Source organism: Athene cunicularia (assembly GCF_003259725.1).
Source record: "Athene cunicularia isolate RWA chromosome 3 unlocalized genomic scaffold, athCun1 chr3_part1, whole genome shotgun sequence".
NCBI classification, from domain to species: Eukaryota; Metazoa; Chordata; class Aves; order Strigiformes; family Strigidae; genus Athene; species Athene cunicularia.
Window position 1 is genome coordinate 39,915,172 of NW_020799097.1, and position 25,360 is coordinate 39,940,531.

General features: G+C 36.6%; 1 protein-coding gene across 1 annotated transcript in view; it reads right to left on the reverse strand.

The window, feature by feature from the left end:
* RNGTT (RNA guanylyltransferase and 5'-phosphatase) overlaps positions 1-25,360 on the reverse strand; it is a 185,898-nt gene that overhangs the window by 94,467 nt on the left and 66,071 nt on the right. Inside the window, exons 10-11 of the mRNA XM_026845915.1 lie at positions 23,148-23,312; positions 2,891-2,959 (exon numbers count right to left, since the gene is read on the reverse strand). Of these exons, the coding sequence (XP_026701716.1) occupies positions 2,891-2,959; positions 23,148-23,312 (234 nt within the window). The remainder of the gene's footprint in view (positions 1-2,890; positions 2,960-23,147; positions 23,313-25,360) is intronic.

Below are 25,360 nucleotides of genomic sequence, written 5' to 3' on the forward strand. Positions count from 1 at the left end.
TGTGAAATTAAAACACTTATATTGGTTATTGCCATGGGTATACAAGTAACTCAAGTAATTGATGAATTAGTTAGGAATAATGCTGCTCAGTTAGCATGACCTTGCAAAATAAACTAACCTGCACATGCAGAAAACAGTCTCCTTAATCCTGAATATCATTTCTACCATCACCAGTCACAGTGCAAAATAATTTCTGCTTCAGTACAAGAACTTTGCTATTCATGAGTTTAGATAGGAAGACTAACAGAAGAAAATAAACCCTATCATATCTAACTGAAATCCTAAATTGGGTAGTAAAAGAGTTTTTCACAAGTCACTTTTCATTAAAGCATGCTGATTTCTCAAAACTGAAGTAATTCACAGGCACTTAATGCCAAATCTCTTCAAATTCAAGAGAAAAGTGAGAATACCCAGAGCTCTTTGAAGCGAAAAGCATAATTCCTATTCAGAAATCATTTGGGTTATTTTTATTTTTATAGTAAGTCAGAATTAAACCAAATTTGAAAACAACAAAATGTTCTTTCTCTATCCATGCTGACTCCCAGTAACAGTGTTGCCTATAGCTACTGGAGAATATATCCATACACTCAGGTCTAGATGTCTGTAACTAAGACCAGAGATGAAGAAAAGCATCTCTGAGTAAATGAAAAAAAAAAAAAGGAACAAAAACCCCACAGAAAAGACTTTCAAACAGACTGACACAATAAGCTCAACATTCTTTAAATAGTTAACTTCTGCATTCTGTTTTAACTATTAGAAGTATGTAAAGTTATTTTTATTATTTTTCCCAAAATATTTTCCTGTCTATAAATGGTCACATTCTAGAAATTCATCCTCCTCTGCTGCCACTTTATCCTTCTTCATAATTTTGCTCCGATTCTTGTCCACTTTTCTTCTCAAAACTCACGTAAGACTTCAGGAGCTCCCAAAAGATGTTCTTAAATTTCCCTGATATGCTGAACTCAGCATCATTTCTGTCCGTCTCTTTTTCTACAAGATCAAATTGGTCAGTAAAAATGGTTGTTAAGAATTGTTTTCTTCTAGATATGCCATAGTCTCTTCACTTGAGACAAACTGGTTTTATAAAGGACTTTCAGTCTCATGATGACCAAAATTCAGGCCTCTACCCCAATCAACAATAGGTATCTTTCTCTGTGAAAATATCTAATACATCACACATATAACAGCAACTGTAATACCAAACCAGAATTATTTCAGTTAGAATTCTCAAGGGATCATTTATGTTTTGTCATACTGTTGCCCTTGTATTGCTATTAATTTCTGCTCTCTGTACCACATAAAAAAGCAGCATCAGCTATCTATACCAACTTCACTCTTTTCAGATAATCAGCTTTAATACTTATTTCTCAATTAATAGGGCAACAATACTCTAAATATATTATTTATATTTTCTGAACTACAAAAGCATTTGAGAAAACTGCATTTTGCTTAATCCAGGAAAAGCAGTTTAATAACAGATGCAACAAACCCGCATTCCAAAAATCCTGCAATAATATTGAAATTTGAACATTAAATGGAAATAAACAAATGCATCCCATATTTTAAAGATTTAAAACCTTTATAAGCGTTCATGCAAGAAAATGAGCTTTTTGTTGGGTTATAAATTTTGCAGTATGCCAAAACAGAAAACACAAGTTCCAGGAGCACAAAAAAAAAGATCAGGTATTAATTCCCTGTAACAACATCAAAGAGACATATTCTGCAGTAATTTCATTTCAACTAAAAAAGGTAATTTCTAATTTAGCTGTACTAACTCTGTATAGCTTAGCCTCTAATAGCCAGGAAAGTAGGTCTGAGAAGCCTTTACAATTGCTTTATATTTTAACAATATTCTAAGACATCATCAGGACTTATGAAACTATGAATTTTCTTTATGCTAGTAGTTTTGTTTTGAATTGGAAATAGCTATCTATTTGAAAAAAAAAAAAAAGGTACATGGTCTAATTACTCATTTAATTTATGGTTAGCTGATGTAGAACTTGGAATAGAGAAGAGAGGTTAATCTTACTTCCAGATGGAAGTGTCATCACCCTTGCTAACAGGATCTACAATATAGGAAGTAGACCACAAAAAAACTTGTTTTATCTGGAAAACTGAATACAAATGTTTTCTGTGAGTAACTGTAAGGGTTAAAATATTTGTCAAATTTGAAAAATCAAAACCAATTCCTTGTTTTACAAGATAAGAGATAAGTCAACACGGATGATGTTACGGTCACTATCTATGCCAATATACAACACACACTGCAGTGTATCTACTGTATGAGGGTCAATAGAATCAGTAGTAGGATGGATGAGGCCATGCTACTCATTTTCTTTAAAGCCATCCTTTCTGCTTAAGAACCATTTACATTATTTTTTCTGGTTGTCTGCAGTTCTTTTGATGACTTCTCCCCAGCACAGTCATATACCTTCATACTGGTGAACATGGCTCAAGAATAGATCATGCTTTAATTGCACTAAAACAACACAACTCACAAATTTTACCAAAAATTTTAATGTGTGAATATCCTTGAAGAAAAAAAACAATCCGAGATCTGAAATCAACGGTTGAAAGATTGCACAGAACTTGTGCAGTCAGAAGAAATCCTTATTTAGTAGCACATTATAGTACACGTAAAAAAAACATGAGCTGATTCCTGAAAACTACCACCATGATTGATTAATCACACACAGTCACATATTCTATAAATTAGATTGCAATCAGTTGAATTTAATTAGTCTGAGGAACTGGAAAAATAAGAACCAATACTGCAAAGTAATCTTGACCAAAACAAAGGTTAGGAAATAGATGTGAGGATGAGTGGGGAGGGAGGGTGGAATTTCATTTGAGAGTGAAGCGAGAAAATATCCATTTTTACACTACTTACTCCTGTAGGCTGAAATATCAGTCCATCTACTTCATGGCTAACTTCTCTGGCAAAGCTTCCTTCCAGGAGCTGTAGAACAAAAGGAAAAGACATCTTTTTTTCCACAGAGAAATATTTCATTTAGAACAGTGCACATCAAAGCAGATTATACTATACTATTGTAACCATCTGCTAGTTAACTGTTTATTTATGGTTTAACATTAGAGCTTGGAAATGTCAACATAGAAAGCTTCAACAAATTAGCAGTTTTTACCAAGAACACTCAAGGCTGAAACAAGTTTCAGGAAGGCAAATCCTTACATTCTACTCCAGGAAAATGCCTTTGTTCAAAAAGAAATATTGAGAAACCAAGATGATTCTATACACTAAAAGATGTAAAATCAGTTCTGATACAGGACACCACAGTCATCTGTGGCCAAATTAAAAAATACATTTGCCACTTTAACATGCAAGTAGTGCTCATTTTAGATTGAAACTACGTACTGAAAAATATTTCAGGATATCATTCAAAATTCACATTTGACAGACTCCCTAACTAGGGCATAACCCAGTAACACAGCTACACTACCGTAGAACTGTCCAAATTAATTTGGTTTACATTTTCAAGGATTGTGAATTCCACATGGAGGTGAATACATCAAGATGCATTTACCAGAGAAAAAACATCTAACTAAACAAACTACTGAAACTAGATAATCGACAGTTACAAGAACTGATGATACACTTCCATGTTAAATTATGACTTGCCTAAGGTGATATATGAAATGTTAAGAAATTTGGTACATTACTAGTAAGATGGTTGTAGTAGGCCTAAGAGCTGTCTGTTTAAGCTAAGGAGTTTTTGAGCTGTAGGAATGAAGAAAGAAACTTGCATAAACATAAAGGCCTCAAGGACAGAAGATGTGGAACCATGGCGACAGAAGATAATAGGCATTGTATGACCCAAAGGATTAGGCCCAGGCCCTGGCAACATAAGATAAAGGACATCACACTTGAGATAAGGTGGGCAACGAAGGATTTAGTCAGAGGAGTCTGGCTTTTAGGGGCTGGCTATTTCGAAATTGGGGAAAAGGTGACGAGGAAGACTACTGGCCTTCCTCCTGAAGAGCCCCGAAGACCCCCACCTGGAGGCGATACACAGGCACAAGAGTGACATGATTGTTTTAAAACTGCTGATAAAGTTTTTTGGACTAACCACACCTTAATAGTAAATATGTATGGTTGTGTTGTGCAATCCTATGAATACGTATAAGTACCTGCGATTAAGTGGTAAATCTAAGGGTGCTTGGTGTGCACGCTTGTGGAGGAGCGATCCCCCGTGCACCCAGCACTGCAATAAAGAATGCCTGCATTCTAAAGCTCTGATTCTGAGTCTTAGAGAGTTTTTCTTCAACCAGCTTTCCAGCATCAAAGGAAAAGCAAATAACCAATGAGAACTACAACTGACAAATAATAGCAAAGATCAGGAGAATTACCAAAATTATTAATTTCTATTTCTGTTTTACTGTAGAGATGAAGAATCTGTCCTTAAGTTGTAGATGCTTTTAGTAACATTTGAAAAAAACCTTTGACATATAAATAACCACATGGTCATAAAACATCGCAAATACAGAACTCGGTAAATCAGTCAGTTTTAAAAGCAACATGTTGGCCTAGACTGTTGATTTTGTACTATCTCCTTTCTATAGTTCAACTTAACTCAATGACCCACTGACTAAATTATTGAAATGAAGTCAGTAAAGGGTGAAAGTATGAAAGGAGTTGAGAATTAAATTTGTATCTTAATAGGGGCTGTACAACACAAAGTAATGCACTTACATGTTTCATGGCCAGCTATTTAAAATAATAATTATATAACAATGGTATTTCACTTAAACCTGTAATTGTTTGCATAGAATAACTGTCATTTTGCTATAAAAAAAAACTAGCTTTTTTCCTTATCTACAGTCACTATCATATCTGTACTTACAGATGCATCAACAAATACAGCTTTCACTATTCAACTTCTAGATACAATTTAATTGAAGAAACACACTCTATGAAAGTACTCTTAGGTGTTAAAATATTTTAAGAATATTTGATTTTGAGTAAGACATCATCCAGGCAAACACCATTTTTCAGTAGAAAAAGCCCATTCTTGGAAGCTAAAGTTGTAGCTTGCATTTCCCTGTTATTTTGAAATTTACAGCTGAGGTTCACAGTATGATGCATCCTCTAGCAGATGTCTACACAAAAACAACAACAACAAAACCCCAAATTCTTTCATAAAGTCATTATTAGTCTGTGCTTCATTGGAGCAATGAGTATATCGGAAAAACATTGAAACAAATGTCAAGAAGTTTACAAATTATTTTTTTTTAAATTTCTACACAGTCTTCTGTGGATCACTTGAAAGGTTACTATCTGGTTCCAAAACTGACTGGACAGTGAGAAACCTGTCATAAGAATGTGTTTCATACTTACAAAAACACATGAGAAAGATTTTATTAAATTCAAGTATAAAAAAACAGCTCTCTGAATAATAATAATAAAACTTTAAAAATAAAATACAAACTTCAAATTAGCTGAGACTACTTTTTATGTATTTCTAGTTAGCTTATTAAAAGGCACTAACCAAAGTGGCAAAATGAAACCAACCATTTCTGTTTCTGCTTATTTGATGTTCTTAAAGGAACTAGAACTTGAGGACATGGCTACTTTGGTGTTGGATCTTACATAAACTGGATCACTTACTCTTTCCCAAAATACAATTTAAGAATATAGAAACAATCTTTTAATTTGGAGTGTGAGACTCACCTGGGTAAAGCATAAAATTGTTATCATGTACTATTTTAGCAGCAGCTTTCTCCACTCTGGTCTACATATAGTTTTAGAAAACTGCATTAAAGCACGGCTACAACTTCATAAATAGGAGGAAAATGTGAATTCAAAATTTACCATTTCAAAAATACATTCCAGCATTCCTATTCATTCCCTACTGCACCAAAATTATAAAATGCAAATGAATGTCTCTTGTCAGCCTAACACCTGTTTCAGACTTGAACTTGTTCTCATTTTGGAGGTCCAGAGTGTTCTAAGACATCTCCTCCCAAGTGGCAATTAGGTTGTAAACAGATTTTAAAACCAGAGCAATCCTCAACAGGTAACTAAACCTCTTTGAACTCCCAGTCATTCTGCTTTCATTCCCATTAGGTCAATTACAAGTATTTGAATAATACACCAGAAAGGAATTTTAACTAGAAAGAATTAGCAATTGGGGTGAGGGGGAGAGGGAAGTGGGAAGGAGGGAACAGAAATTTTCTCTGAGCTTCTTCCCATACACATGTTCTTGAGAATTAAACTATTTAGAGGTTGTCTGAACAGACTATATATACCCACTGAATACTGCAGAAATTTTTGAATGACAGGAGAATGAACAGAAAAGGAATGTTTGCCATATAAGCAAGTATTTTTAAGACTAAAAAAAATAGTCGATACAGGGGTTTTAGGTTTATTAACTTAAAATGCAGATACCACGGTTCACCTTTTAAAAAATTATAGTCAACTTTCCACACATCTTAAAATTTCTAATTAACTTGAACAGTACCATCTTTTTTAATCGGCACCATGATAAATGGCACACCTGCTTGACTGGGATGACTGCCAGGGATCAAATAAAATGTAATGCATCTCAATGACATTTTATAAAAGAGGGGTAAATGATGCATGCAAGCCAGTTCTTCTGGCATGCTGTTCCTTGCAGCCTCGTGGCATCTATTTCCACCTGTGAACCCCTTTGTTCACTTCTTGCAGCTTCCTGCTTCCCTGTGAACACTGCAGTAAACCCTATACTCATACTACAGTTTATTATTTAAAACTTTTCTCTTCTTAATTTATAACTAAATCAGATTTCAAATTACTGCTTCACCAATAATATTCCTCTAATGAAAAGAATCGCATGGAGTGAGTGGAGTTGTGTATGACAAGTAACAGGATGTCTTCTTGCTCTTTAACTACTGAAAAGAAGAGCACCATTACATTACCAAAGCAGAACTAACACCCTGATGAAGCTGATTTAGCTCAAACATAGAACTAGTCAGCAGTTCTTGAGTGGATAATTGATAAATCATGCTTTGGACAGATCTTTATACTTATCAATACAGAAATCACTTGGCTCCTCCAGCAGGAAGAAGAGAAAGTTTTGCTGCAAATTCTGTGTAACACTAGTAGGTTTTTATTAATGTTTCTGTAATTCTGAGGCAAGCCACATGATTCTGGCAAGTTTTCATGTTACTTCATTCATAAAATAAATCCAGTAGGTACTACTGTGCCTTTTCCTTCACCTCACAAAAAAAAAAAAAAAATCTAATGGAAACAAAACATGCTGTGAGAGTTATGTAGACTCCAAAACATAATGACAACTCTGAAAAGTCATATTGATTTTCTGCAGAATAGTTTGCTAGAGTCCTTGCACACAACTATTATCTATCTGCTATGTCACAATATGAAAATATTCCCAACCATTTTGTCTGTATTTCTGATTCTTATACTGCTTGTTAGCCTACTGAAAAACTTGGAGATACAGAGAAAAAAATCTTCCAATTTTATAATACAAGACAAACATATGTCCATTTTCCTTGCTTTTTCAGTTTCAGAACTGCTATACGCTTCATTCTGTTTCAAGTCAAACTAGAGCAACTCTTCCTGCACCAGTCCCTATAGGCAGATTTCCAGAGCCACCTTCATATTACTGATCACCTCTACCTGTTCACTTCACAGCAAAAGCTGCTAAAGGGAACATACTTTATTCAAAACTATTCGCTACAAATAAACGACTAATTGAACTGTCAGTTAATTAGAATGTAAAACACCTTCAGACATGAGCATAGTGTCATTCCTAAACTTCAGAGAGTCAGCAACTTCACTGGCTTCGGTTTCAGCCCAATTTAAAAGACAATCCCTTCCTCTGATGACAGCCCTCACCATCAGACTACAAAGTAATTCTTACATGCTGGCAACTGTCAAGTTTTACAGACATAAGCTCATAAATCTCTGCACATATATTACAGATTCTTTAAACTTATACAGTCTTTGGAAAAAGATTTGTAAGATGCCAGCACCAATAACCTTTTTAAAAAGAAAACAATCATTCTGGTTCTTTCCTCGCACTTCTCTAAAAGAGATGGACTATTCTGCTTTTAAAATATGAAATCACTCCTGTTTTATTTTTACATGACTTTGTTTCATCTTGCTTGCCAGTTTCAGTACTTTTCTGTTTTCATACAACAACCTCCTCAAGAGCCCTGTCTCATCTCAGTATGCACTCTTTCATGAGATATTAATTATCCTAGTTCGATATAAGAATTATTTACTTTAACAGTGGTTAATGATGTACTGAAGACATCCCAGAGAAAGTTTTACATCCAAAGTGGGAGGTACAAATGCTTTCCAATGTACAGTGGTTTAACATTCAATAAAACATAGCTGAATTTAATGTATCTGCTACTAAGAGAAGTATTTTCATCGTATTTTTGCTAATTCACAAGATAAAAAAAATCACTTCTATTATTACATACAAGAAGTCTCTGAAGAAAGGATATATGAATCTCAAATCTAGCTGAAGATCTGTGTAAAAAACACAGTATTTATACTGGTACCCTCCCTGAATTTAAGCTTAAAAAACCCAAACCAAATAAACACACACAAAAAAAACCCAAAAAACAAAAAACACAAAAAAACCAAACCCAACAACAACAACAAACCCTGCTTAATAAAACTATTTCACTTAAATAAAAATCAGAATAGAAAACTCTATCTCCCTTGTTATGGGTAGAAGAAAGCTACATTGAGAATAATCTACTACATAGTATCTTCAGAAATTCTGGTTTTGAATTACATCAGAAATCCTGATGTATGACAGAATGACGTCTGTGTTAAAATAATGCAAAAATAGTCTGTTTCAGATTCATCCCAACTATCACACTTAACAAAATAAATCAATCAGTAACAAGTAATGATGGACCCATCACCCAACTATTAATATTCTGAACTGCAGCTTTCAAGCATAAAATTTTGAAAAGGAGGCCTCCTAGAAAAAAAAATTAAACATGCTGTTGGTGCGGTATAAGCTTCCTTCCAGATGATACCCAGGCTACTGTGCAATGCTTGAAAATATTATCAAATGCAGCTTAATGTCAGGTGAGGAAACCTGGTCTCTCTAAGATACGGTTATAGTCTCTCTCTTTCCTTCTCCCCTAAATCTTTCTATTTTCCCTGCAGCATTTCTTTTTTGGTTTGTTTTGCTTCTAAAAGCAGAGAAGGTATCAAGAATTAAACAGCTGCTTTCAGTCTTAAAGCAAAAAAGGATCAAATAGCATTTGAGTAACTATATACTGGGGCGAGGGGCAAGGGGGAAGGTTTCATATATTATTTTAAAATAAAACTCAAAATCTCAAAGTTGGCTACTACTTCACATTTCAAGAGAAACAGAGCCCAAAATACAGTGTTAAGTTTTTGGTTCATTGACTGAAATTACTACAAATATATGGCAAAACTTTCAAAACAGTCTTTAGTGACTCTGGGGAATATATGGTTTTGGGAATTAAAGGGAGCATACACATTCTGAAAAGAATTAAAAAAGGGGAAAAAGGACAAACCCTCAAACTGAATTCACTTACACTTTTATCTTTTTCATGTTTGGGATATCGTTGACCTCACCTAGTGTTAGCATTTGAAGTAAATTAGCAGACCTAAACAAATCTAGTGTAAATTAACAGCTTGAGGGGAGATGGGAGAAGATCAAAGACATAATTCTGGCCGTTCAACTGCTTCCCTCCCTTCCTGCCCAAAACCAGACGTAGTGTGGATCATCACTTCAGATTAACTTTCAGACAGCTATGAGGATGAAACCCTCTCCTCTCATGCATGTTTAATTTCCTCTTCAAGTGATATGCTCAAGAACCAAATAACTTTTTTGAGAACTGTGCAGTCTCAAGCTACAGCATACTGTGATGGAGCACCACAATCTTCATTAAGTTGGTCCAATGAAGTATTGCATGCACAATTAAAAAATTAATATCTATTTCTTGACACATTTTTTCTTCCATCAACTTTTCCTCTTTATTCCTGTATTTAAGACACCGACCAAGACATCTCTGAAGAGGTTTTTGGGGCAAAGAAACAAGCTTCACATTTCAAACATTTCACAAGGAAACCAATGTAACCATATATTTCAGTAATGTCTCTTCTAAACTCACAGTTATAATTTTTTTTTCATCAACTGAAACCATCCCATCTAGACTAGACATAATATTCCAGAAGAACCATAGCAGCAAGAAAAACATGCACTCCCTGTTCTCCTCCATAGGAGTCTCCATTCAGGGAGATCTCTTGATACATGAGTACTTGCCAAAGTATTCACCAGCCAATGGCTCATTACAACTGGCTGCTTGACTCGAAATAGCTTCTTCCAAGTCACTGCGAAGGTCCTGAAATCAAGGCCCTTGGCTTCAGGAGTGTGACTAATACATGGCCATACAAGTAAGCATTTCTGCTTGTGTCCTGTGATGGATGCCAAAAACTGTAAGTAGCATCTCAACATTAACATTTACTTCCCTCAAAAACAACAAGTAATCCATCTCTCATTTATATGATTTCATGTTTTCCTCCAATCACCTATAAAAATGTTGAAGAGTAGATTTTTAGTAATTTAACATGACCTGGTTTCCTTTGCATTATTCTCACTTATAAATGAGGTAAAACCAGTATCAGTTGAAGTGTGTCTTTACAGCAAAGTCCAATTCTCTATCGCATCCTTGATTATTCATTGGACTTCACTGTTTAAAGATTACTAATTTTTGTTTGCTGAAAAACTGCTGGAAATGCATCATGACTGAGAGCACAGTCAGAAAACCACAGCTTATATTAAACATTCTTAAACTAATATACTAAAAAAATCATGAAGATAAAAAATATTTTGTGTCCCATACTAATGGTCTAAAGATGCATAAAGGAAGAGTAAGATTAAAAAAACCCTGTAGAAAAATCAATTAAAAAATGAACTCTCTAAGAACTAATTATTTGAAGAAATTTTATATGTTAATTAAGACCCAACACATATTGAAGAATAACTACTACATCTTCAGTAAACCGGTGAACGATCTATTTTGCCCTGACTACATAAGAAACAAACTTCTCACATGCTCATTACTTAAAAAGTAATTTCATGCTCTTGGGCTGCAAAATCAGTGTGAAACTGGGTGAAAAACCTTCCAAAAAATTTTATGCTTAAAGCTCGAATCCTAGCATTCACACAGCCATCCACTCAAGACACTAATTCAAGATATAAACAGAGAAAAGCTGAAAACGTTTGTCTGTATGAATACATACATCTTGGTAGCACGTGATGTTAAACAATAACTTAGTACTGAACAAGAAGAGTACAACTAAACTCCAAAGGTTCATCTGTTTAACACCACTGCTATTCTGAACTATGGCAACAGCTGAATCATACAGTGACGAAAATTATACTGAGTGCCTGGGTAGACACATGGGGAATTTTCTCAGTTGATAAAATTTAAAAATACATACTTTTTATAAAATACTATTTTATGGAAAGCCCTTCAGTTTGTGAATTTACTAGAAGCTCTGAAAACAATCTCACTGAAAGACTAAACCTCTTTGCCAAGTTAATCATACTGAACATTTAGGCTCAAAAGACATTAAAAACACCTAATTACTGCAGTGGATTTGTTTCCTATAAGAATAAAAGCAGATAATGGCAGCAATGTGAGACTGATGTTCACTAATATGATCAAGAGACTAATTATTATCCGTGAATCATTTGTAGCATTCAAAACTTGATTAATGTCAGGTCAAGTTTAACATGCGATAGGTTTTATTAGTAATGCTCGGCTATCCCACAGCTTGTCAGTTTAAGCGAGTGCCATCTGTTAGGTGTAGGAATAGCCAACAGCCACAACAAAAGCACAGTGGATACAATTGGTCACTGAAGTACGTTTTAAGAATTCCATAAGGGAGCTACCCTAATAGTTTTAAACATACTAGACTAGAATCCAGCACAAAAGGACCTACTAAAGATAGGAAATTTGTAGCCCGAAAAAATGCAAGCATGCAAGGCAGGCTCTTCTCACTTTAAAGCTTGACCAAAGACGTACTTAGTAATACTGAATTTAGCTTCACAGATTGATCAGTCTCTAAGAAAAATTCTTTTGCAAGAGGAATATGTGCATTTTTCTTTCTACACTCCTTTATCATCTTTAGCAAGCATTCCTGCACAGAATACACCGCTTTACCCTTTAAAGTATCGCTCATGGTATTGAAGTACACACGATGCTAACTAATGGCTCATGTAGCAAAACGCTGTTAGAAGACAATGAACCTAAAATTCATATTCCACAAGAAAATTTTTACTGACTGTCTCCCAGTTATTACAATTAACAGATAATGGCGAGAAGAAATCTTTTTGCAATAGACTCACTTTTCTAGTAATTTCACAGCACTTTGCAGGTGGCCAGCTTTACCAGGGGTCACCTCTCCCATGTACAGCCCATTCACAGCTCTTGCAGCAGGACGGGAACTCACCTGCTATTGTAAAAGCTCACCTGGCCACCTCCACTGAACCTCCACAAGCTCTGCACTAAGAAGAGCGGGAGCAGGAAGGCTGAAATAACATGAAGTGGCAAGAGACAGGTGCATGCACAGAGAGGAAGGAAGGTGACCTAATTCTACCTGGGTTTGCTCTGGCACCTACACACTTGTGGTTTGAACCCAGAGAGCAACCGAGCACCACGCAGCAGTCCTTCACCCACTCCTTCCACCTAGTGCTGGGAAGGAGAAAAATTAAACAAAAGGCTCGAGAATCAAGGTAAGGTCAGGGGGGATTAGCTCACCAGTTTAAACGGTCACAAGCAAAAGACAGGCTCGTTAGGAGAAGAAAACAAGAAAACACTCTAATTCAAGCACTAACAAAACCAACACTTAACAGACAGAATGCGACAGTAAGAAGTGTCACAATATCTCTTAAAACACCTCCCCCCCATCTCCCTTCTTTCCGGGCCCAGCTTTTGTTCTCGATATTTCTACCTCCTCTCCCAGCGGCACAGGGGCAGGGGATGGGGGTGCAGTCAGTTCCCCGCGTCTTCCTCCAAGGAGGGGGGAAGCACTCCTCTGTATTCTTCTCCTGCTCCACGTGTTCCCCTCTGATGGGAGACAGTCCTCCTCAAACTCTCTCTGCCCTGAGTCCTCCCCATGGGATGCATTCGTCTCCAGATGCTCCGGCGTGGGTCACCCCCACGTGTTGCAGTCCTTCCAGAGCTGAACTACAACCGGGAGCTGCTTCTCCCCTCAGAGTCCCGGGATCCTTCACTGGTGGATCTCTGTTCCTCCAGTGACCCCCATGAGTGTAGGGGGGTCAGCCCTGCCATCTCACCACGGGATACAGGGGGGGCTCTCGGCTCTGCCTGTCCTTCCACTGACCAAGGTGTTTGCATGCGTGTCCTCCTTGTAACTCCTCCTCAACGTCCCAACCCTCTGCAAGGTTCTCCTTCTTAAATACATTACTGCAGAGGCACAGCCAGTGTCGCTAATTGGCCTGGTCTTGGTGCAAAGGCGGGTCCAACTTGGAGCCAGGGGAACTTTGAGAAACTTCTCACAGGGGCCACACTAGAGCCCCCTCCTACACTACCAAAAACCACACCCCACAAACACAGCATAGTACTCTCCTCTGGTCTAAAACCAGTTAGAAACTCAGCAGGAGCACTGAAATAAACATGTATTTACCTCACAGCTACAACAGCCCTCTCAGATGTATTATAAATGTTCTCATTTGATGGCTTTCTTGCATTCTAAGTGGATGAAGCTGAAAGGCTGCAGATTCAGGCTGCCACTAGCATAACTTGCAGTCTGTACTTCAGCTCCAAGTGTTCTGTTTTCTGTCTAAGAGCATGATATGCAGGGCCCCCAGACTCCTTGATGTCTTGATGCAAAAGCCAAGTATTCTAAAGACTTGATGATAGTAGGCCAGATACCATGAATAACAATTAAAAGAACCGTAATTCCCATAGAGCTTCATCCTCAACCATTTGCCCATGCAATGTCTGACCAGGACCCCAAACTACTCGTGCTTAGGCACTGGCATTCTATCTAATGACACCACTCTTCACCAATTGTCTTTTAGAAGAGCAATTCTGCAAAAAAGTCTTTACCAGAGTCTCTGTATTCTTTCTAGAACTGGAAAGCAACAGAAATTCCTGTTTATACTCATGTGATGGGGAATGAGCAACATCTCCACGCAAGAAAGCCAGAGAGGCTCAACCCTTCTATCCACAACCTGCTTCATGTCATGATTGAGGCACCTCTGAAAAAAACAAGTTATTCCACACACAGGATCCTCAGAGCTTTCCCAGCTTCTACTAGAACAGCTGCTAGTTTCACGAGGGAGTGTCATAGACTGCTTTATTCATAGAGAACTTAAAGCACAAGAAATCACATATATCATCATCTGAAATCTGCTTCTTAAATCTTTACTACCTCTCTGAAAGTTTTAAAGAAAAGCCATTTCCAGATATATGATTAACTGGAAGTTACTGTAGTCTGTGATGGGATGCAACCTCACCTCTGAGAAGGCAGAGGAACTGCACTAGCTTGATTTCATTACCCAGCCACAAGCGAAAAATTGCTACAGTGAACAATAAAATACATTGCGAAGGTGGCAGGGAATAAAGTTTGATGGTTCTATTTTGGTTTTGAATGTCTTTACGGTTTTGCAGCTAATTCATTAACTGCACTCTTTAAAGATGCTACTAACACTAGCTATATGCAATGTTCCTTAATTATTTGGATAGAGACGTTTTAGAAAAATGTAGAGCACGCTGCAATAAGAGTCCCACTGAGCTATCACCAGCTTGCTGGTTCTGAGTGAACAACTCCAAAGGTCATGTACCTAATATATTCAAAACAATACCCAAGAATAACATGAGCACTATGTGTGTTAATGCTTAATTTGACAGCACATCTGCATTCCTGAATTCAAAATAAGCATTAGGCATTTCTTACTGTCAATCTCTTCTCAAAAACACAACTAAGAAATTGACATCAATTAACTATGATGTTTTCAAATGCTTCTTTCAAATAAGAGAAAGAGGCTGCTTCAAGAAACTCTAATTGACTCCTGTGATAGCTTCAAAATGGGAGAAACATGGATTCCTCAAGGCTTTGAGAGAATGCCACTGCCAAACAGCAGTAAAATTTCATATTTATTTTATCTGATGAAGAAACAAAGTAATATATTTCACAGCTTGGCTGTTTAATTTACTGTGCTCTTACCAGTTCTCTATGTCAACTTCCAAGGTACCTTCATTTTTTTCTTTCTGGGATTGGGATTTTGTCCACATCACATTCTCCATGCTCTCCTACCTGGCAGAGCACACCTGCCTGAGACTAGAGTCCTGCTGAACCTGAAGGAGGTTTAATAGGTGCCACTATCAAATTCTTTGACCTATTTACAAATGATCTACAATCTGTTACACTCCTGAATGGATGGCAGATATTCAGTAAATATCCTGTCCTCAAATCAGCAAGGTTCTTCCACTAATGTTTAGAAGCTTCCTAATACTCTGGTTTTGATCAAAAACAACATTCACAAATTCTTCTGATGCCGAAGGAAAAAAATTACATTGGACTGAGTGCAAGAGGACCAGGTATATTGTAATTTGTTCTCTAAATGATCATCCACAACTCTACAAGCTTGCTAGGATTTATCTGTTATCCAGCCCCTGTGTAAACTGCTACAACATAATCTAGTCTCTGGTTGTCAAGAACATGGACAGGCCTGTTTTAATTAAATCAGATAATTAAGGATCATGTTTTATTAAGCATTTCCATTAAGACTCATCAACAAAGACAAATTTGTATATTCAGTAATTCAATTAGACAATAAAGTCTTCATACATTTACTGTTACAATGTCCAATTCAAACTGGGTTAATGTATTCCACTGGGCACTGATAGAGTGATTGTAACACAAAAATTAAGATTTAACATTATATTTTTGATGTTTGAAAACATCTGGTTCTTCTGCTACGCAACAGCACTTGAGGGCTTTATTTGCTACAAAGTTAAAATTAAAACTTGCCACTGTAAGGCCATAACAGTAAAACACTGAGGTTTCATTATTTCTTGGTTTTAAACAAGAAGATTAATTTTTCACAGTAATTTTTTTCAAATTAGGCATATCACAAGAAAAGAATGAGCTAGCAAGAATGTCCTATAACTTGTACCATAATAAACTGCTCTAAATTTCACCCCTATCTTTACAATTTTCTTTGTGCTTTTATTCATTTTACCCAAATTAAGAGCATGTCTCTCGAATATCCTTCCAACACTAGAAGGCTGATGGCTTCCCTGTGGAGTTGTATTGCCAGGAGGCAGTTTGGAAAGTGACAGGCTGTGAAGTGGCACAACAGACAATATTAAACAGTTGCCCCTCAATTAATGAGTGGAGTGACCCACTTAGTCACCACAGCTGAGTCCTCTAACTAATTCAGAAGATATCAAATATACCAATTCAATTGCCCATACTGGGATACCAACTGGTAATTAGGTCCAAAAAGATTTTTCTATGTTTTGGTAATACACCACCAAAACTGAAAGTAGAATCACTGTTAAAGACATTTTTCTTACTTTAGAAAGGTATATTATTTCCAACGCACAAAATACAGAATAGTTACAAAGACGTTAGAATTTTCAAAGCTAATGTTAAAGTGTTAAAAGCCAAACTGAATATGTACTGTTCTGATGTCTAAACTTACAGTGTGCACGAAGTATAATGCTTCATACATATTCCTTTATTTATCTGCTATTTTCGTTGTTTTCTTTCCCACACTATAGCTTGGCTAGTCAGAATTTAATTATGTATTCCACATCTGAATTATTCTACATTAATTTAATTTGTACCACTAGCAATATCTAACATGGGCCACTAGTTATGAAAATAATCCTTCATGGAAATATTTGAGACTGTTTGTTTTAACTTCAGTAGATCATTTTCCAAAAAAATGTGAAATGTATCTAATGTGTGAATAATTTCTTAAACCAAAAGCAAAAAAACATTTCCCCTTTTCCCTAATCAAAATCATACCATACTGAAATATTATACTTGACCTCCAACATCACAAATAATAACAATCAAAAGCAAGTAGCCTAATCCTTTTTTGTTAACTCTAGGAAATGAACACAGATTCCTGTCCATGAACAGGTCTCCTTAAAGAGACACAACCAGATCACAGAGGCTGAAAAGTTAACCGTAGCCAAGTCTTTTTTTTTTCCCTAGCATGAGGGAAAATCTTTTGGCGTAAACCAAATAAAATCAAGTAACTGCAGCCTCTCTGCCCCACAGAAAGCAAAGGAACATCTAGAGGCAGCTGGATACCCCACCAGGCCTGACCTACAAAGTCCCTGCTATCCTCATCCTCCCACTGCCAGAAATCATGTTTATTGAACAGTATCCATGTCATTTCAGTGCTACAGCTAGTTACATGAAATAGCTCCAGTTCAAGCACTGAATTTTAAGTCGTAGTAACCTACATTCAGCTCAAGAGCCACAGTTTGGTAATCTGTTTCATATTACAATTTACAAAGCTTCCACTTGGTCTGATTGGCTGCCCTTACCTTTAAAATTCACACGGTAAAATAATTTTGAAAAATCAGGCTGAAGTACTACATGCTGGGATTCAGGACAGCTGCCAAGTGAAGATTTCAAATTCTAAGATAAGCATAATGTAACATCTTTCCAGCTTCTTATTCACTACTTGTTTACTAGGTTACTCAGGTCAACCATTATCTGCATTTGCAGGAGGAAAAGAATTCCGAGAAGATTTGAGTGATTTTGCACCAGCACAAAAGCATCTAGGGGTGGAATAAGGCAATACTACTTTTACAACATTTGACTTCCCCTTTTGGGGGAGATGAAATAGGACAAAGTGAGGACAAAACATATGAAGTAAAGAAATAAAAGCAAACAGAAACAAAATGGTAGAGGGGAGATGGGTTAGAAGATAATTAAAAGGAGATGAGATGATAAACAGGCCAAAAACCTGGAACAGAACAGATGGAGTGAGGACTATGGTGTAGGCCAGACACCAAAGAGTGACTGCCAACTCTGGGTCAGGAAATACAGGATTGAAAGGTGAGCTGATTAAGCTACTCCTTAAGGCATAGAAAATAAAAACAAAAATAAAAACAGAGGAAACAAGTCTTTTTGGCATTAAAAATCCTCCAGATGGTAACGTTCCCCCTCCACTGAGATGCAGAATACAAAGTCTCCAATAAATACACAGAGATTATTTGACACTTCTGCTCTGCCACTGAATTATTTCGTCTTCTGTCCCATGACTGCAAAACTTTGTCTGTAGGCTATCTGGTGACATAAAATTGGGCTTTGTGGTCATTTACAGTCAGTTTTAGGTTAGCAGCTCTCTCAACAGACATGGATGAACTATGTCCACATATCTACCTTTTATCCGGGTTAATTTTTACAGGCCACACAAATATTAGCTTACAGCTGCCTGCAAATACTTCACACCAACATCAGCAAATCATGCATTTACACGATCTCATTCACCCTCAGAGGTCCACATCCACTTAATTTTCCAAAGGAGATCACTTCAACAGTAGCCACACATTTACTGGTACAAACTTTTAAACATTCTACCCTTCCTAACTACAACTAAAGCAGTTTCAGAAAAAAAAAAAAAAAAAATTAAAAATTCAAATGTCAAATGAACCAGGAGAACAAAATAAGTCATCTGTCAGTTCACAGATTTGACTGAAAACTTTCAGGAAGATTCTAGACCATTTAATCTTCTAACAGAGATTACTCACCTTCATTCTAATTCCTTTAGGACAAGCTGTCATTTAAAAACCAGATAATAGTCTAAGAACTGACAAGTCATTGACATACAGCGTGCTAACATTTGAAAAAGGTTGTTCATTTGACCTGTATCATTGTTTAACCTTTAGCCCTATTGTTCCATTGAGAGTGATGGGCACAATTCTCCATGGGACCACTGACTGCACAGAAGGGAACTTTTTTCCTACTCCTGCTAGACAGCATTTTCACCAGACAGTAGGCTTTAATGATGACATTCAGGCTGGAACTGTCCACAAGAAAAGCCTTGCAAAAGGACTGTGAGTTGGGTTAGGCAGTGAAAGCCAAGACTTGCATCATCTCCAAAAGTTTAATTACTTCTGTGTATCTGTACTTCCTATTTAATATAACAAAGATATTGTACTTGTTGAAAATCCCAAAGTATTTGTATAAATGAAAGCCTAAGGCTCTAAAGCTAAGAATATGCAGCATATAAAGCATTAACCTCACTAGTCTTTAATATTTCAGCATGAGGGAAGCCTAAAACTCAGCTTTTGCCATGGACTCCTGCTATCCTTACATGATGGGCAGGAGAGCTGGCAGATTTGACAATGTCATCTCCTTGAATTCTGATGCACACTAATAAATGAAAAGCAAGCAAGCTATGCAACAGAAGTGATCAATCATGCAACTGTAATAACAAACAGCAAAGATTCAACGTTGCTCAAAAATATATTTCTAAACAATTTGGAAGTTACATTAAAAGGCAAAATCTCTTACAGGTACATGTGTTCCCAGCTAACACAAAGTGTAAACTGTGTTTAATGATTCTTTGATTATAGAGGCAGGCAAATTTAGTGATACTACTCTCTCCAAAGTTCAACAGGGTAACATTGTTAAGGATTCCAAGAATACACAACCTTTCCCATGTGACTGTCCCTTTCTTTTCCTCCTCTTACCACCAAAACTCAGTCTTACAAAAACCAAAAGTCCATCAAAACATCTTAAAATAATGTTCAGGACAACATTATAAAGATATAACATTGCAAAGATAATGGCCCTTATTTCCAAAATCTAGTATGAACAACAAATGTTAAGGACCTCTAGTCAAGAAAGGAAGGAACCTGTTAGGTTCTTTCTAAAGATGAATGTGGAAGACATTGGCCTGTCAGCCTTACACAGCCTCGGAGAAACAGCTACGCTTTGATGAAAAACAGGCCTTAGAAGACAGATAAGAAACTGCTGAGTTGTGCCAAGATGGCAGGGAAAAACAATGGACAGCTGCAACACTGAACTGTGGAAAAGTACTGAACTGTGAGAAGTTACCGCCGCGTGAACAAGAAGGTGATTGGCCTGCACTGCGCGTGTTAGAGTGATCCTATGCTGACAGGAGAAAAGATTGAGAGCTGTCTAATTGCTGATTTGCTAATTATGAAGTAATAGCTTTGGCAAGAGCATAAGTACGTATTATTATTATTGTAATAATAAAGGGTCTTTCCTTCTGCACTTCAATGGAGAGTTTGTGCCTCAGTTGCCACAGATGAAAGGATCCCACTGTTCTTGGAGAAGAACAAGAAAAATGTCTAATTAAACATAAAGAAAAGATCTACCTAAGCAGGTCCCATTTGTCAGGCCTTAAGCACCCATTCAGCTGACAAATCTCTGGAGATGGACTGATGGATATGCTGACTCAATCTGCATATGAGCAGACTTAGAAGCTAGAATGAATTGCTTATCTCCCTGCAGACCCTGCTATACTGCACAGAGTTGGTAAACCCTGTCACGATGTTTGTCATTGATGCAAAACAAACCCAGCTTGCTCTTTCAGCTATACTAATGACGTATTCATCAATGTAAGTACATTTGTTATTATAGTTGCAGAAATGACTGAATAAATAGAAGAAGATCTCTGGGGCAAAACAATACCATTTTTAAATAGTCCTCTTTCAGAACAGGGTGACACTTCAAAAGAATTATCTGTTCTGACCACATGTAATAAAAAATTCTGTTCACAAAGTTGTCATGAAGATGTAATCCCTGCATCATTATCCTAAGGAAGTGTTACAGGAAACACACTCATCAAATTCACAGAAGTAATGAAACAAAAAATATATTTTTGAGGTAAAGAAGAGTAACAGTAATTCTTAGTATGAATATTATTCTTTTGAGAATACATTTTAATGAATACTATTCTTGTGAGCAGATAAAGATTTGAAATATATTTTGAATCTATTATAGAATCTGTAATAGAAGGGTCCTTGAAAAATAACCTAGTTCCAACACCCCTGCCATGTGCAGGGACACCTTCCACTAGAACAGGTTGCTGAGGAACCCCTCAGAGAAGAAAAATGTGCTATACAACTGTAGTGCAAACCAACCATTGACTTTTACTCACTCTAACCAGGGGGCAAGTTAACTGACAAAAGAGGCCTAGTTAAAAAAAAAACCAAAACTTTCAAAACATATAAGTTTGATAAAACCCAGGCTATTACTCTTACTTTATTTTCCTACTGATTTGATCTAATACATGCACAGAGTAGATAAATCATAAATGTTTGAAATTATTAAAATAAAAGTAACACTGGCTATTTGCTCAGCACTGCCAGTAACTCTACCCCTCTTGCTCTTTGTGCGTATCTCCAACTGCTGCACACATGAATATTCTTCACAAAAATGAAGAAAATTGGCAAGATAACAGCTTCAATCCATAATTCACAAGTGATTCAAAGCCAGTGGCAAAGACAAGGACAAATTAAAGAAATATTGTCCAAGCATTAATGTCAAAAGCAATTAAAAGTCTGTTGTGAAACAAATTCTAGTCGTGTGCAATTTTTTTCCCTCACCAACATATTTCTTTACAGCTGGGTAATAAGACAGTCACTGTCTTGGAGGGTTTATGCTCAGAGCTTTAAGAAAGGCAGAGAAAGACCAGTAAATAGCATCATTTCATTGCTGATTTTAAAAAGTGCCACAGTTAGACCTGTTAAAATCCAATACACTGGAAGACCTGTGGACAATTCAGAAATCTCCTTTAGACAGGAAAAAGAAAGCCATTGAGCATAATTTTAATCTCCTAGGTTTTGGGAAGGAGAGAATCATTTCAGTAGTTATGTGCTGGCAATTAGATTCAACTAGCATGAGACACTACAGATGTGTTTTACCTAGAAAATTTTCTAGTCATGCTTCCAACCATGTTGTTCTGTGATTTTTGATCGAGGTTAAATAACCCGCATCTTCAGAACACTTTAAGAAACTACAAATTTATGTAAGAAATAATTTTTAAGATATGTTCCTTTTATTCCAGTTTCTTTTAATTCCAAGCTCAAAATTTTGTGTCCTAGACAAACAGCCTTTTTCCCCCCATGAAAAGTTTACAGTGCTGATCTTAAATAGACAAACCCAAAAGGCAACACCACAAATACAGAAAAGCAATCAAAACATGTATAGTGCTTTATCCACACAAACTTCTCATATAATTGTTTGGGACTTAAACTTTCCAAAGACTCTCTGCCAGGATTTTTGAAAGTCCAACTTTTGCCTTATCTCTTTATTTCTTTTTCCAGCAATTCTGGGTTAGCCAAAATACTATTACGGCTCCTCTTGGGGTGAAATTCATTACTTGCTACAGGATCAGGGAAATGACAAAAGCAAATGGAAGCTGACAATTTGATGTTCACTGTTCTGTGTTGATGAGACACGGGACTACTAACAGCAGTGCTGAGAAAAACAGGTTCCTCTAGAAGAAAATATTATCCAGGAGTCATTTAATTCACAGAAGAGAATAAAAGTATTTTACAGAACATTAGGATATGTCTGTACTGAAAGACAAGAACTCATACATATATTTGCAAGTCATATGCATTACTTCAGAAGACCTAGGGTGGCATTTTAATAAATAAAACGTGGAGACATTAACTAGAATGGGCTCTTAGCAATCACTGCTAAACATGAAGTGGGAGTTCAAGCACAACTCATGATTCTTAAGACTATGGCTGAATGGGGACTGGAAGTAAAGAGAACATTATATTCTTACCTATGAAGGAGGATAGTGTAAACAACATAGTGCTCAGACAGTCCCTTGAGCTCAGAGACATTTTAGACCTAAAGCTATTAACTTCTACATGATCATTCAACATTACAAAACTAAAGAATTAGGTTTTGCCAGTGTAAAGGGAAAAGAAATATGGGAAAACAGTAATTCACAAGGAATAGGTAGCCTAAACCTATTTTTCACAGTATACCAAACTGTCCATCTGCCCCAAGCACCGCTGAACATATGGTTAGCAAAGGAACTTGCTGGAAGTTCTGTTAAAAATGCTGAGGGGAAAACCTACACCCAACACTGCTTTGCTGCATTCAGTGCCACAACATAAACAACTGAAATAAAGTTTACCTTTCTTGAAGTGTAGATGTCAAAAAATGGTTTGTTTCGAACACTGAATGGTTCCTGTGCTTTGTCAATAAGACCATTTTTCATCTTTTCATGTCGTGGAAATATAATCTCTTTCTCTATACATGCAAGTCGAACATTGAAATCACAGTCTCCAACAGGCTGTCCCTGCCAAATTACAAATATCAGTATTAAAACAAACATTTATTGAATCTAAGTTTTCCTTACACATTATCTAGAATCATAAAGACACATTAAAATATTATCAAATCACTACATGTTTTTGCTAAATACTTGGTTTTCAAGTATTTGTCTCAGGCTGTAAGAGGTTTAATCAAATCAAAGTTCATCAAAAGATAAAAACCTTTAATCTGTATTCAAACATACATGAGTTCAATACCTAAATACCTTTAAAGTTAAGTAAAATAATTCAAATATTCCCTAATGATAGTTTTGGATATAGCAGTTACATACGTTTCCACAGAATTTTCCTCTGAAGTCATTTGGCTCATTTTGTTCATAGTACTTTTAACGACAATGCAACAATGTAATTTATAGTTAAGCAACCTCATTGCTTTAAAGGTATTATATTGATGCCTTGTAAGAGGCATTAATTATGTAAATGTTCACTTTTCTGTCACAGAAAAAAGAAAAACATAAATGCAGTTGGAAAATGTGCCAATAAACAGTGGCTGCAAAAACCTGCAAGATATGTGATGGCTCAGTCACAAAAAGGTAGTAAAAGTCCTTCTTTAAGTTTCAGTAGCATACTCTGCTCTTTCAAGATCTGAAATAAAACAGCAGCTTTACATTGCTCTTTATACATTTGGTGCATTGCACCAGATCAGTATGATCATTCAAAATGCGCATCTGTCAGATTAATAATTGCTCGGAATGGAGTTTATTATATTTTGAGCATTAGATAGTGAGGAGAACACACTGTGGATATTACTAAGAGAAAATAAGCAACTGGCAACTTAAGAATTCTAAAGTTAGTTTCAAACAGATGTGCCACTTTCATAGCAATAAGGCACAAAACGCATAGATTTGCATTGTTACAAGCATGATACAGCACTGGAAGTTATTTACATGAGATCATCCCTCATTTTGTCACCCCATTCACACAAAAAATAATTTTCAAAAATTATCCCTTTCGTGGTCCAGAGAGAATAAGCTCAGAGAGCTCTGGCTTCAAAACCAGAATTTTTCAAAAGTTGAAAGCAATGAGCACAGGAAACTAGGACTCAGATGATCAATGGCCATGGTACAGATGAGCAAGAGAACCAGCAACCAGATATTTCCTGTACTAAACACAGCCAGAAGACAAATGGAAAGAGAACCTAAGAGGAAAAAAGCCCCCCTCTAATGCACAAAGAGAACAAGAACTGGTCAATCTGAATGAATGCAAAGGAAATAAATGGCAAAATGACCTTCTGATGAGGCATACAAAGGTAGGAGATAGAATGAACAGTATCTGAAGAGATATCTGAATTAGGACAAAAACTGAATGCCAATTTTAGACCCACAAAATCCGTAAATTTAATCAAGTCCTCTCCAAACCCATTCTGGCTTCCACCAGAATCCTCAGCATTTCATGCTCCCAGAGGGGAATTAAGTTTCTCTTACATTTCTTTCCTAGATCCCTACTAGACCTCTATCAGAAGTCCTCAACTGTTCATTGCAACAGCTTTAAGAACTGTGCACTGCTCCCATACAACATGTAATTCACAACCACTTTCTTTCAGGACTCAGTTTCAATCTGTGTGAGGAGAGGCAGCACAGCCAACATCACTTGGAGGGGAACGCACTCCTGCACAAAGCCAGTGGTAACACAGGTGAAATGTCTCCTAATCTCCGGTCATTGATCCATATTTGTGAAGAAGAAAGCCTATCTGGCTGTTAACTTTGCCTTCAGCATTGCCTTCCTTTCATACATGAAGATGTTATTAGTAAAGAGCCATTCCAATGAATGGAAAATTAGAGTACAGAAAAATCCAAGGAACAGGAGTGTGGCTCACTCTTTACTCATTTGTCGCAGAACACAGCTGTGTGATCTACAGATTTTTAAGTGCCACAGACAAATTCTGGAGAATCTATCTTTCTTTCTTTCTTTCCCCATGCACAACATACTTAAGAACTCATCTATTCAGTGATTGAGCTTGTCCTGGTTTGTATATCTACTTGAAACACAGAAAACACATCTTGACATCTGTAAT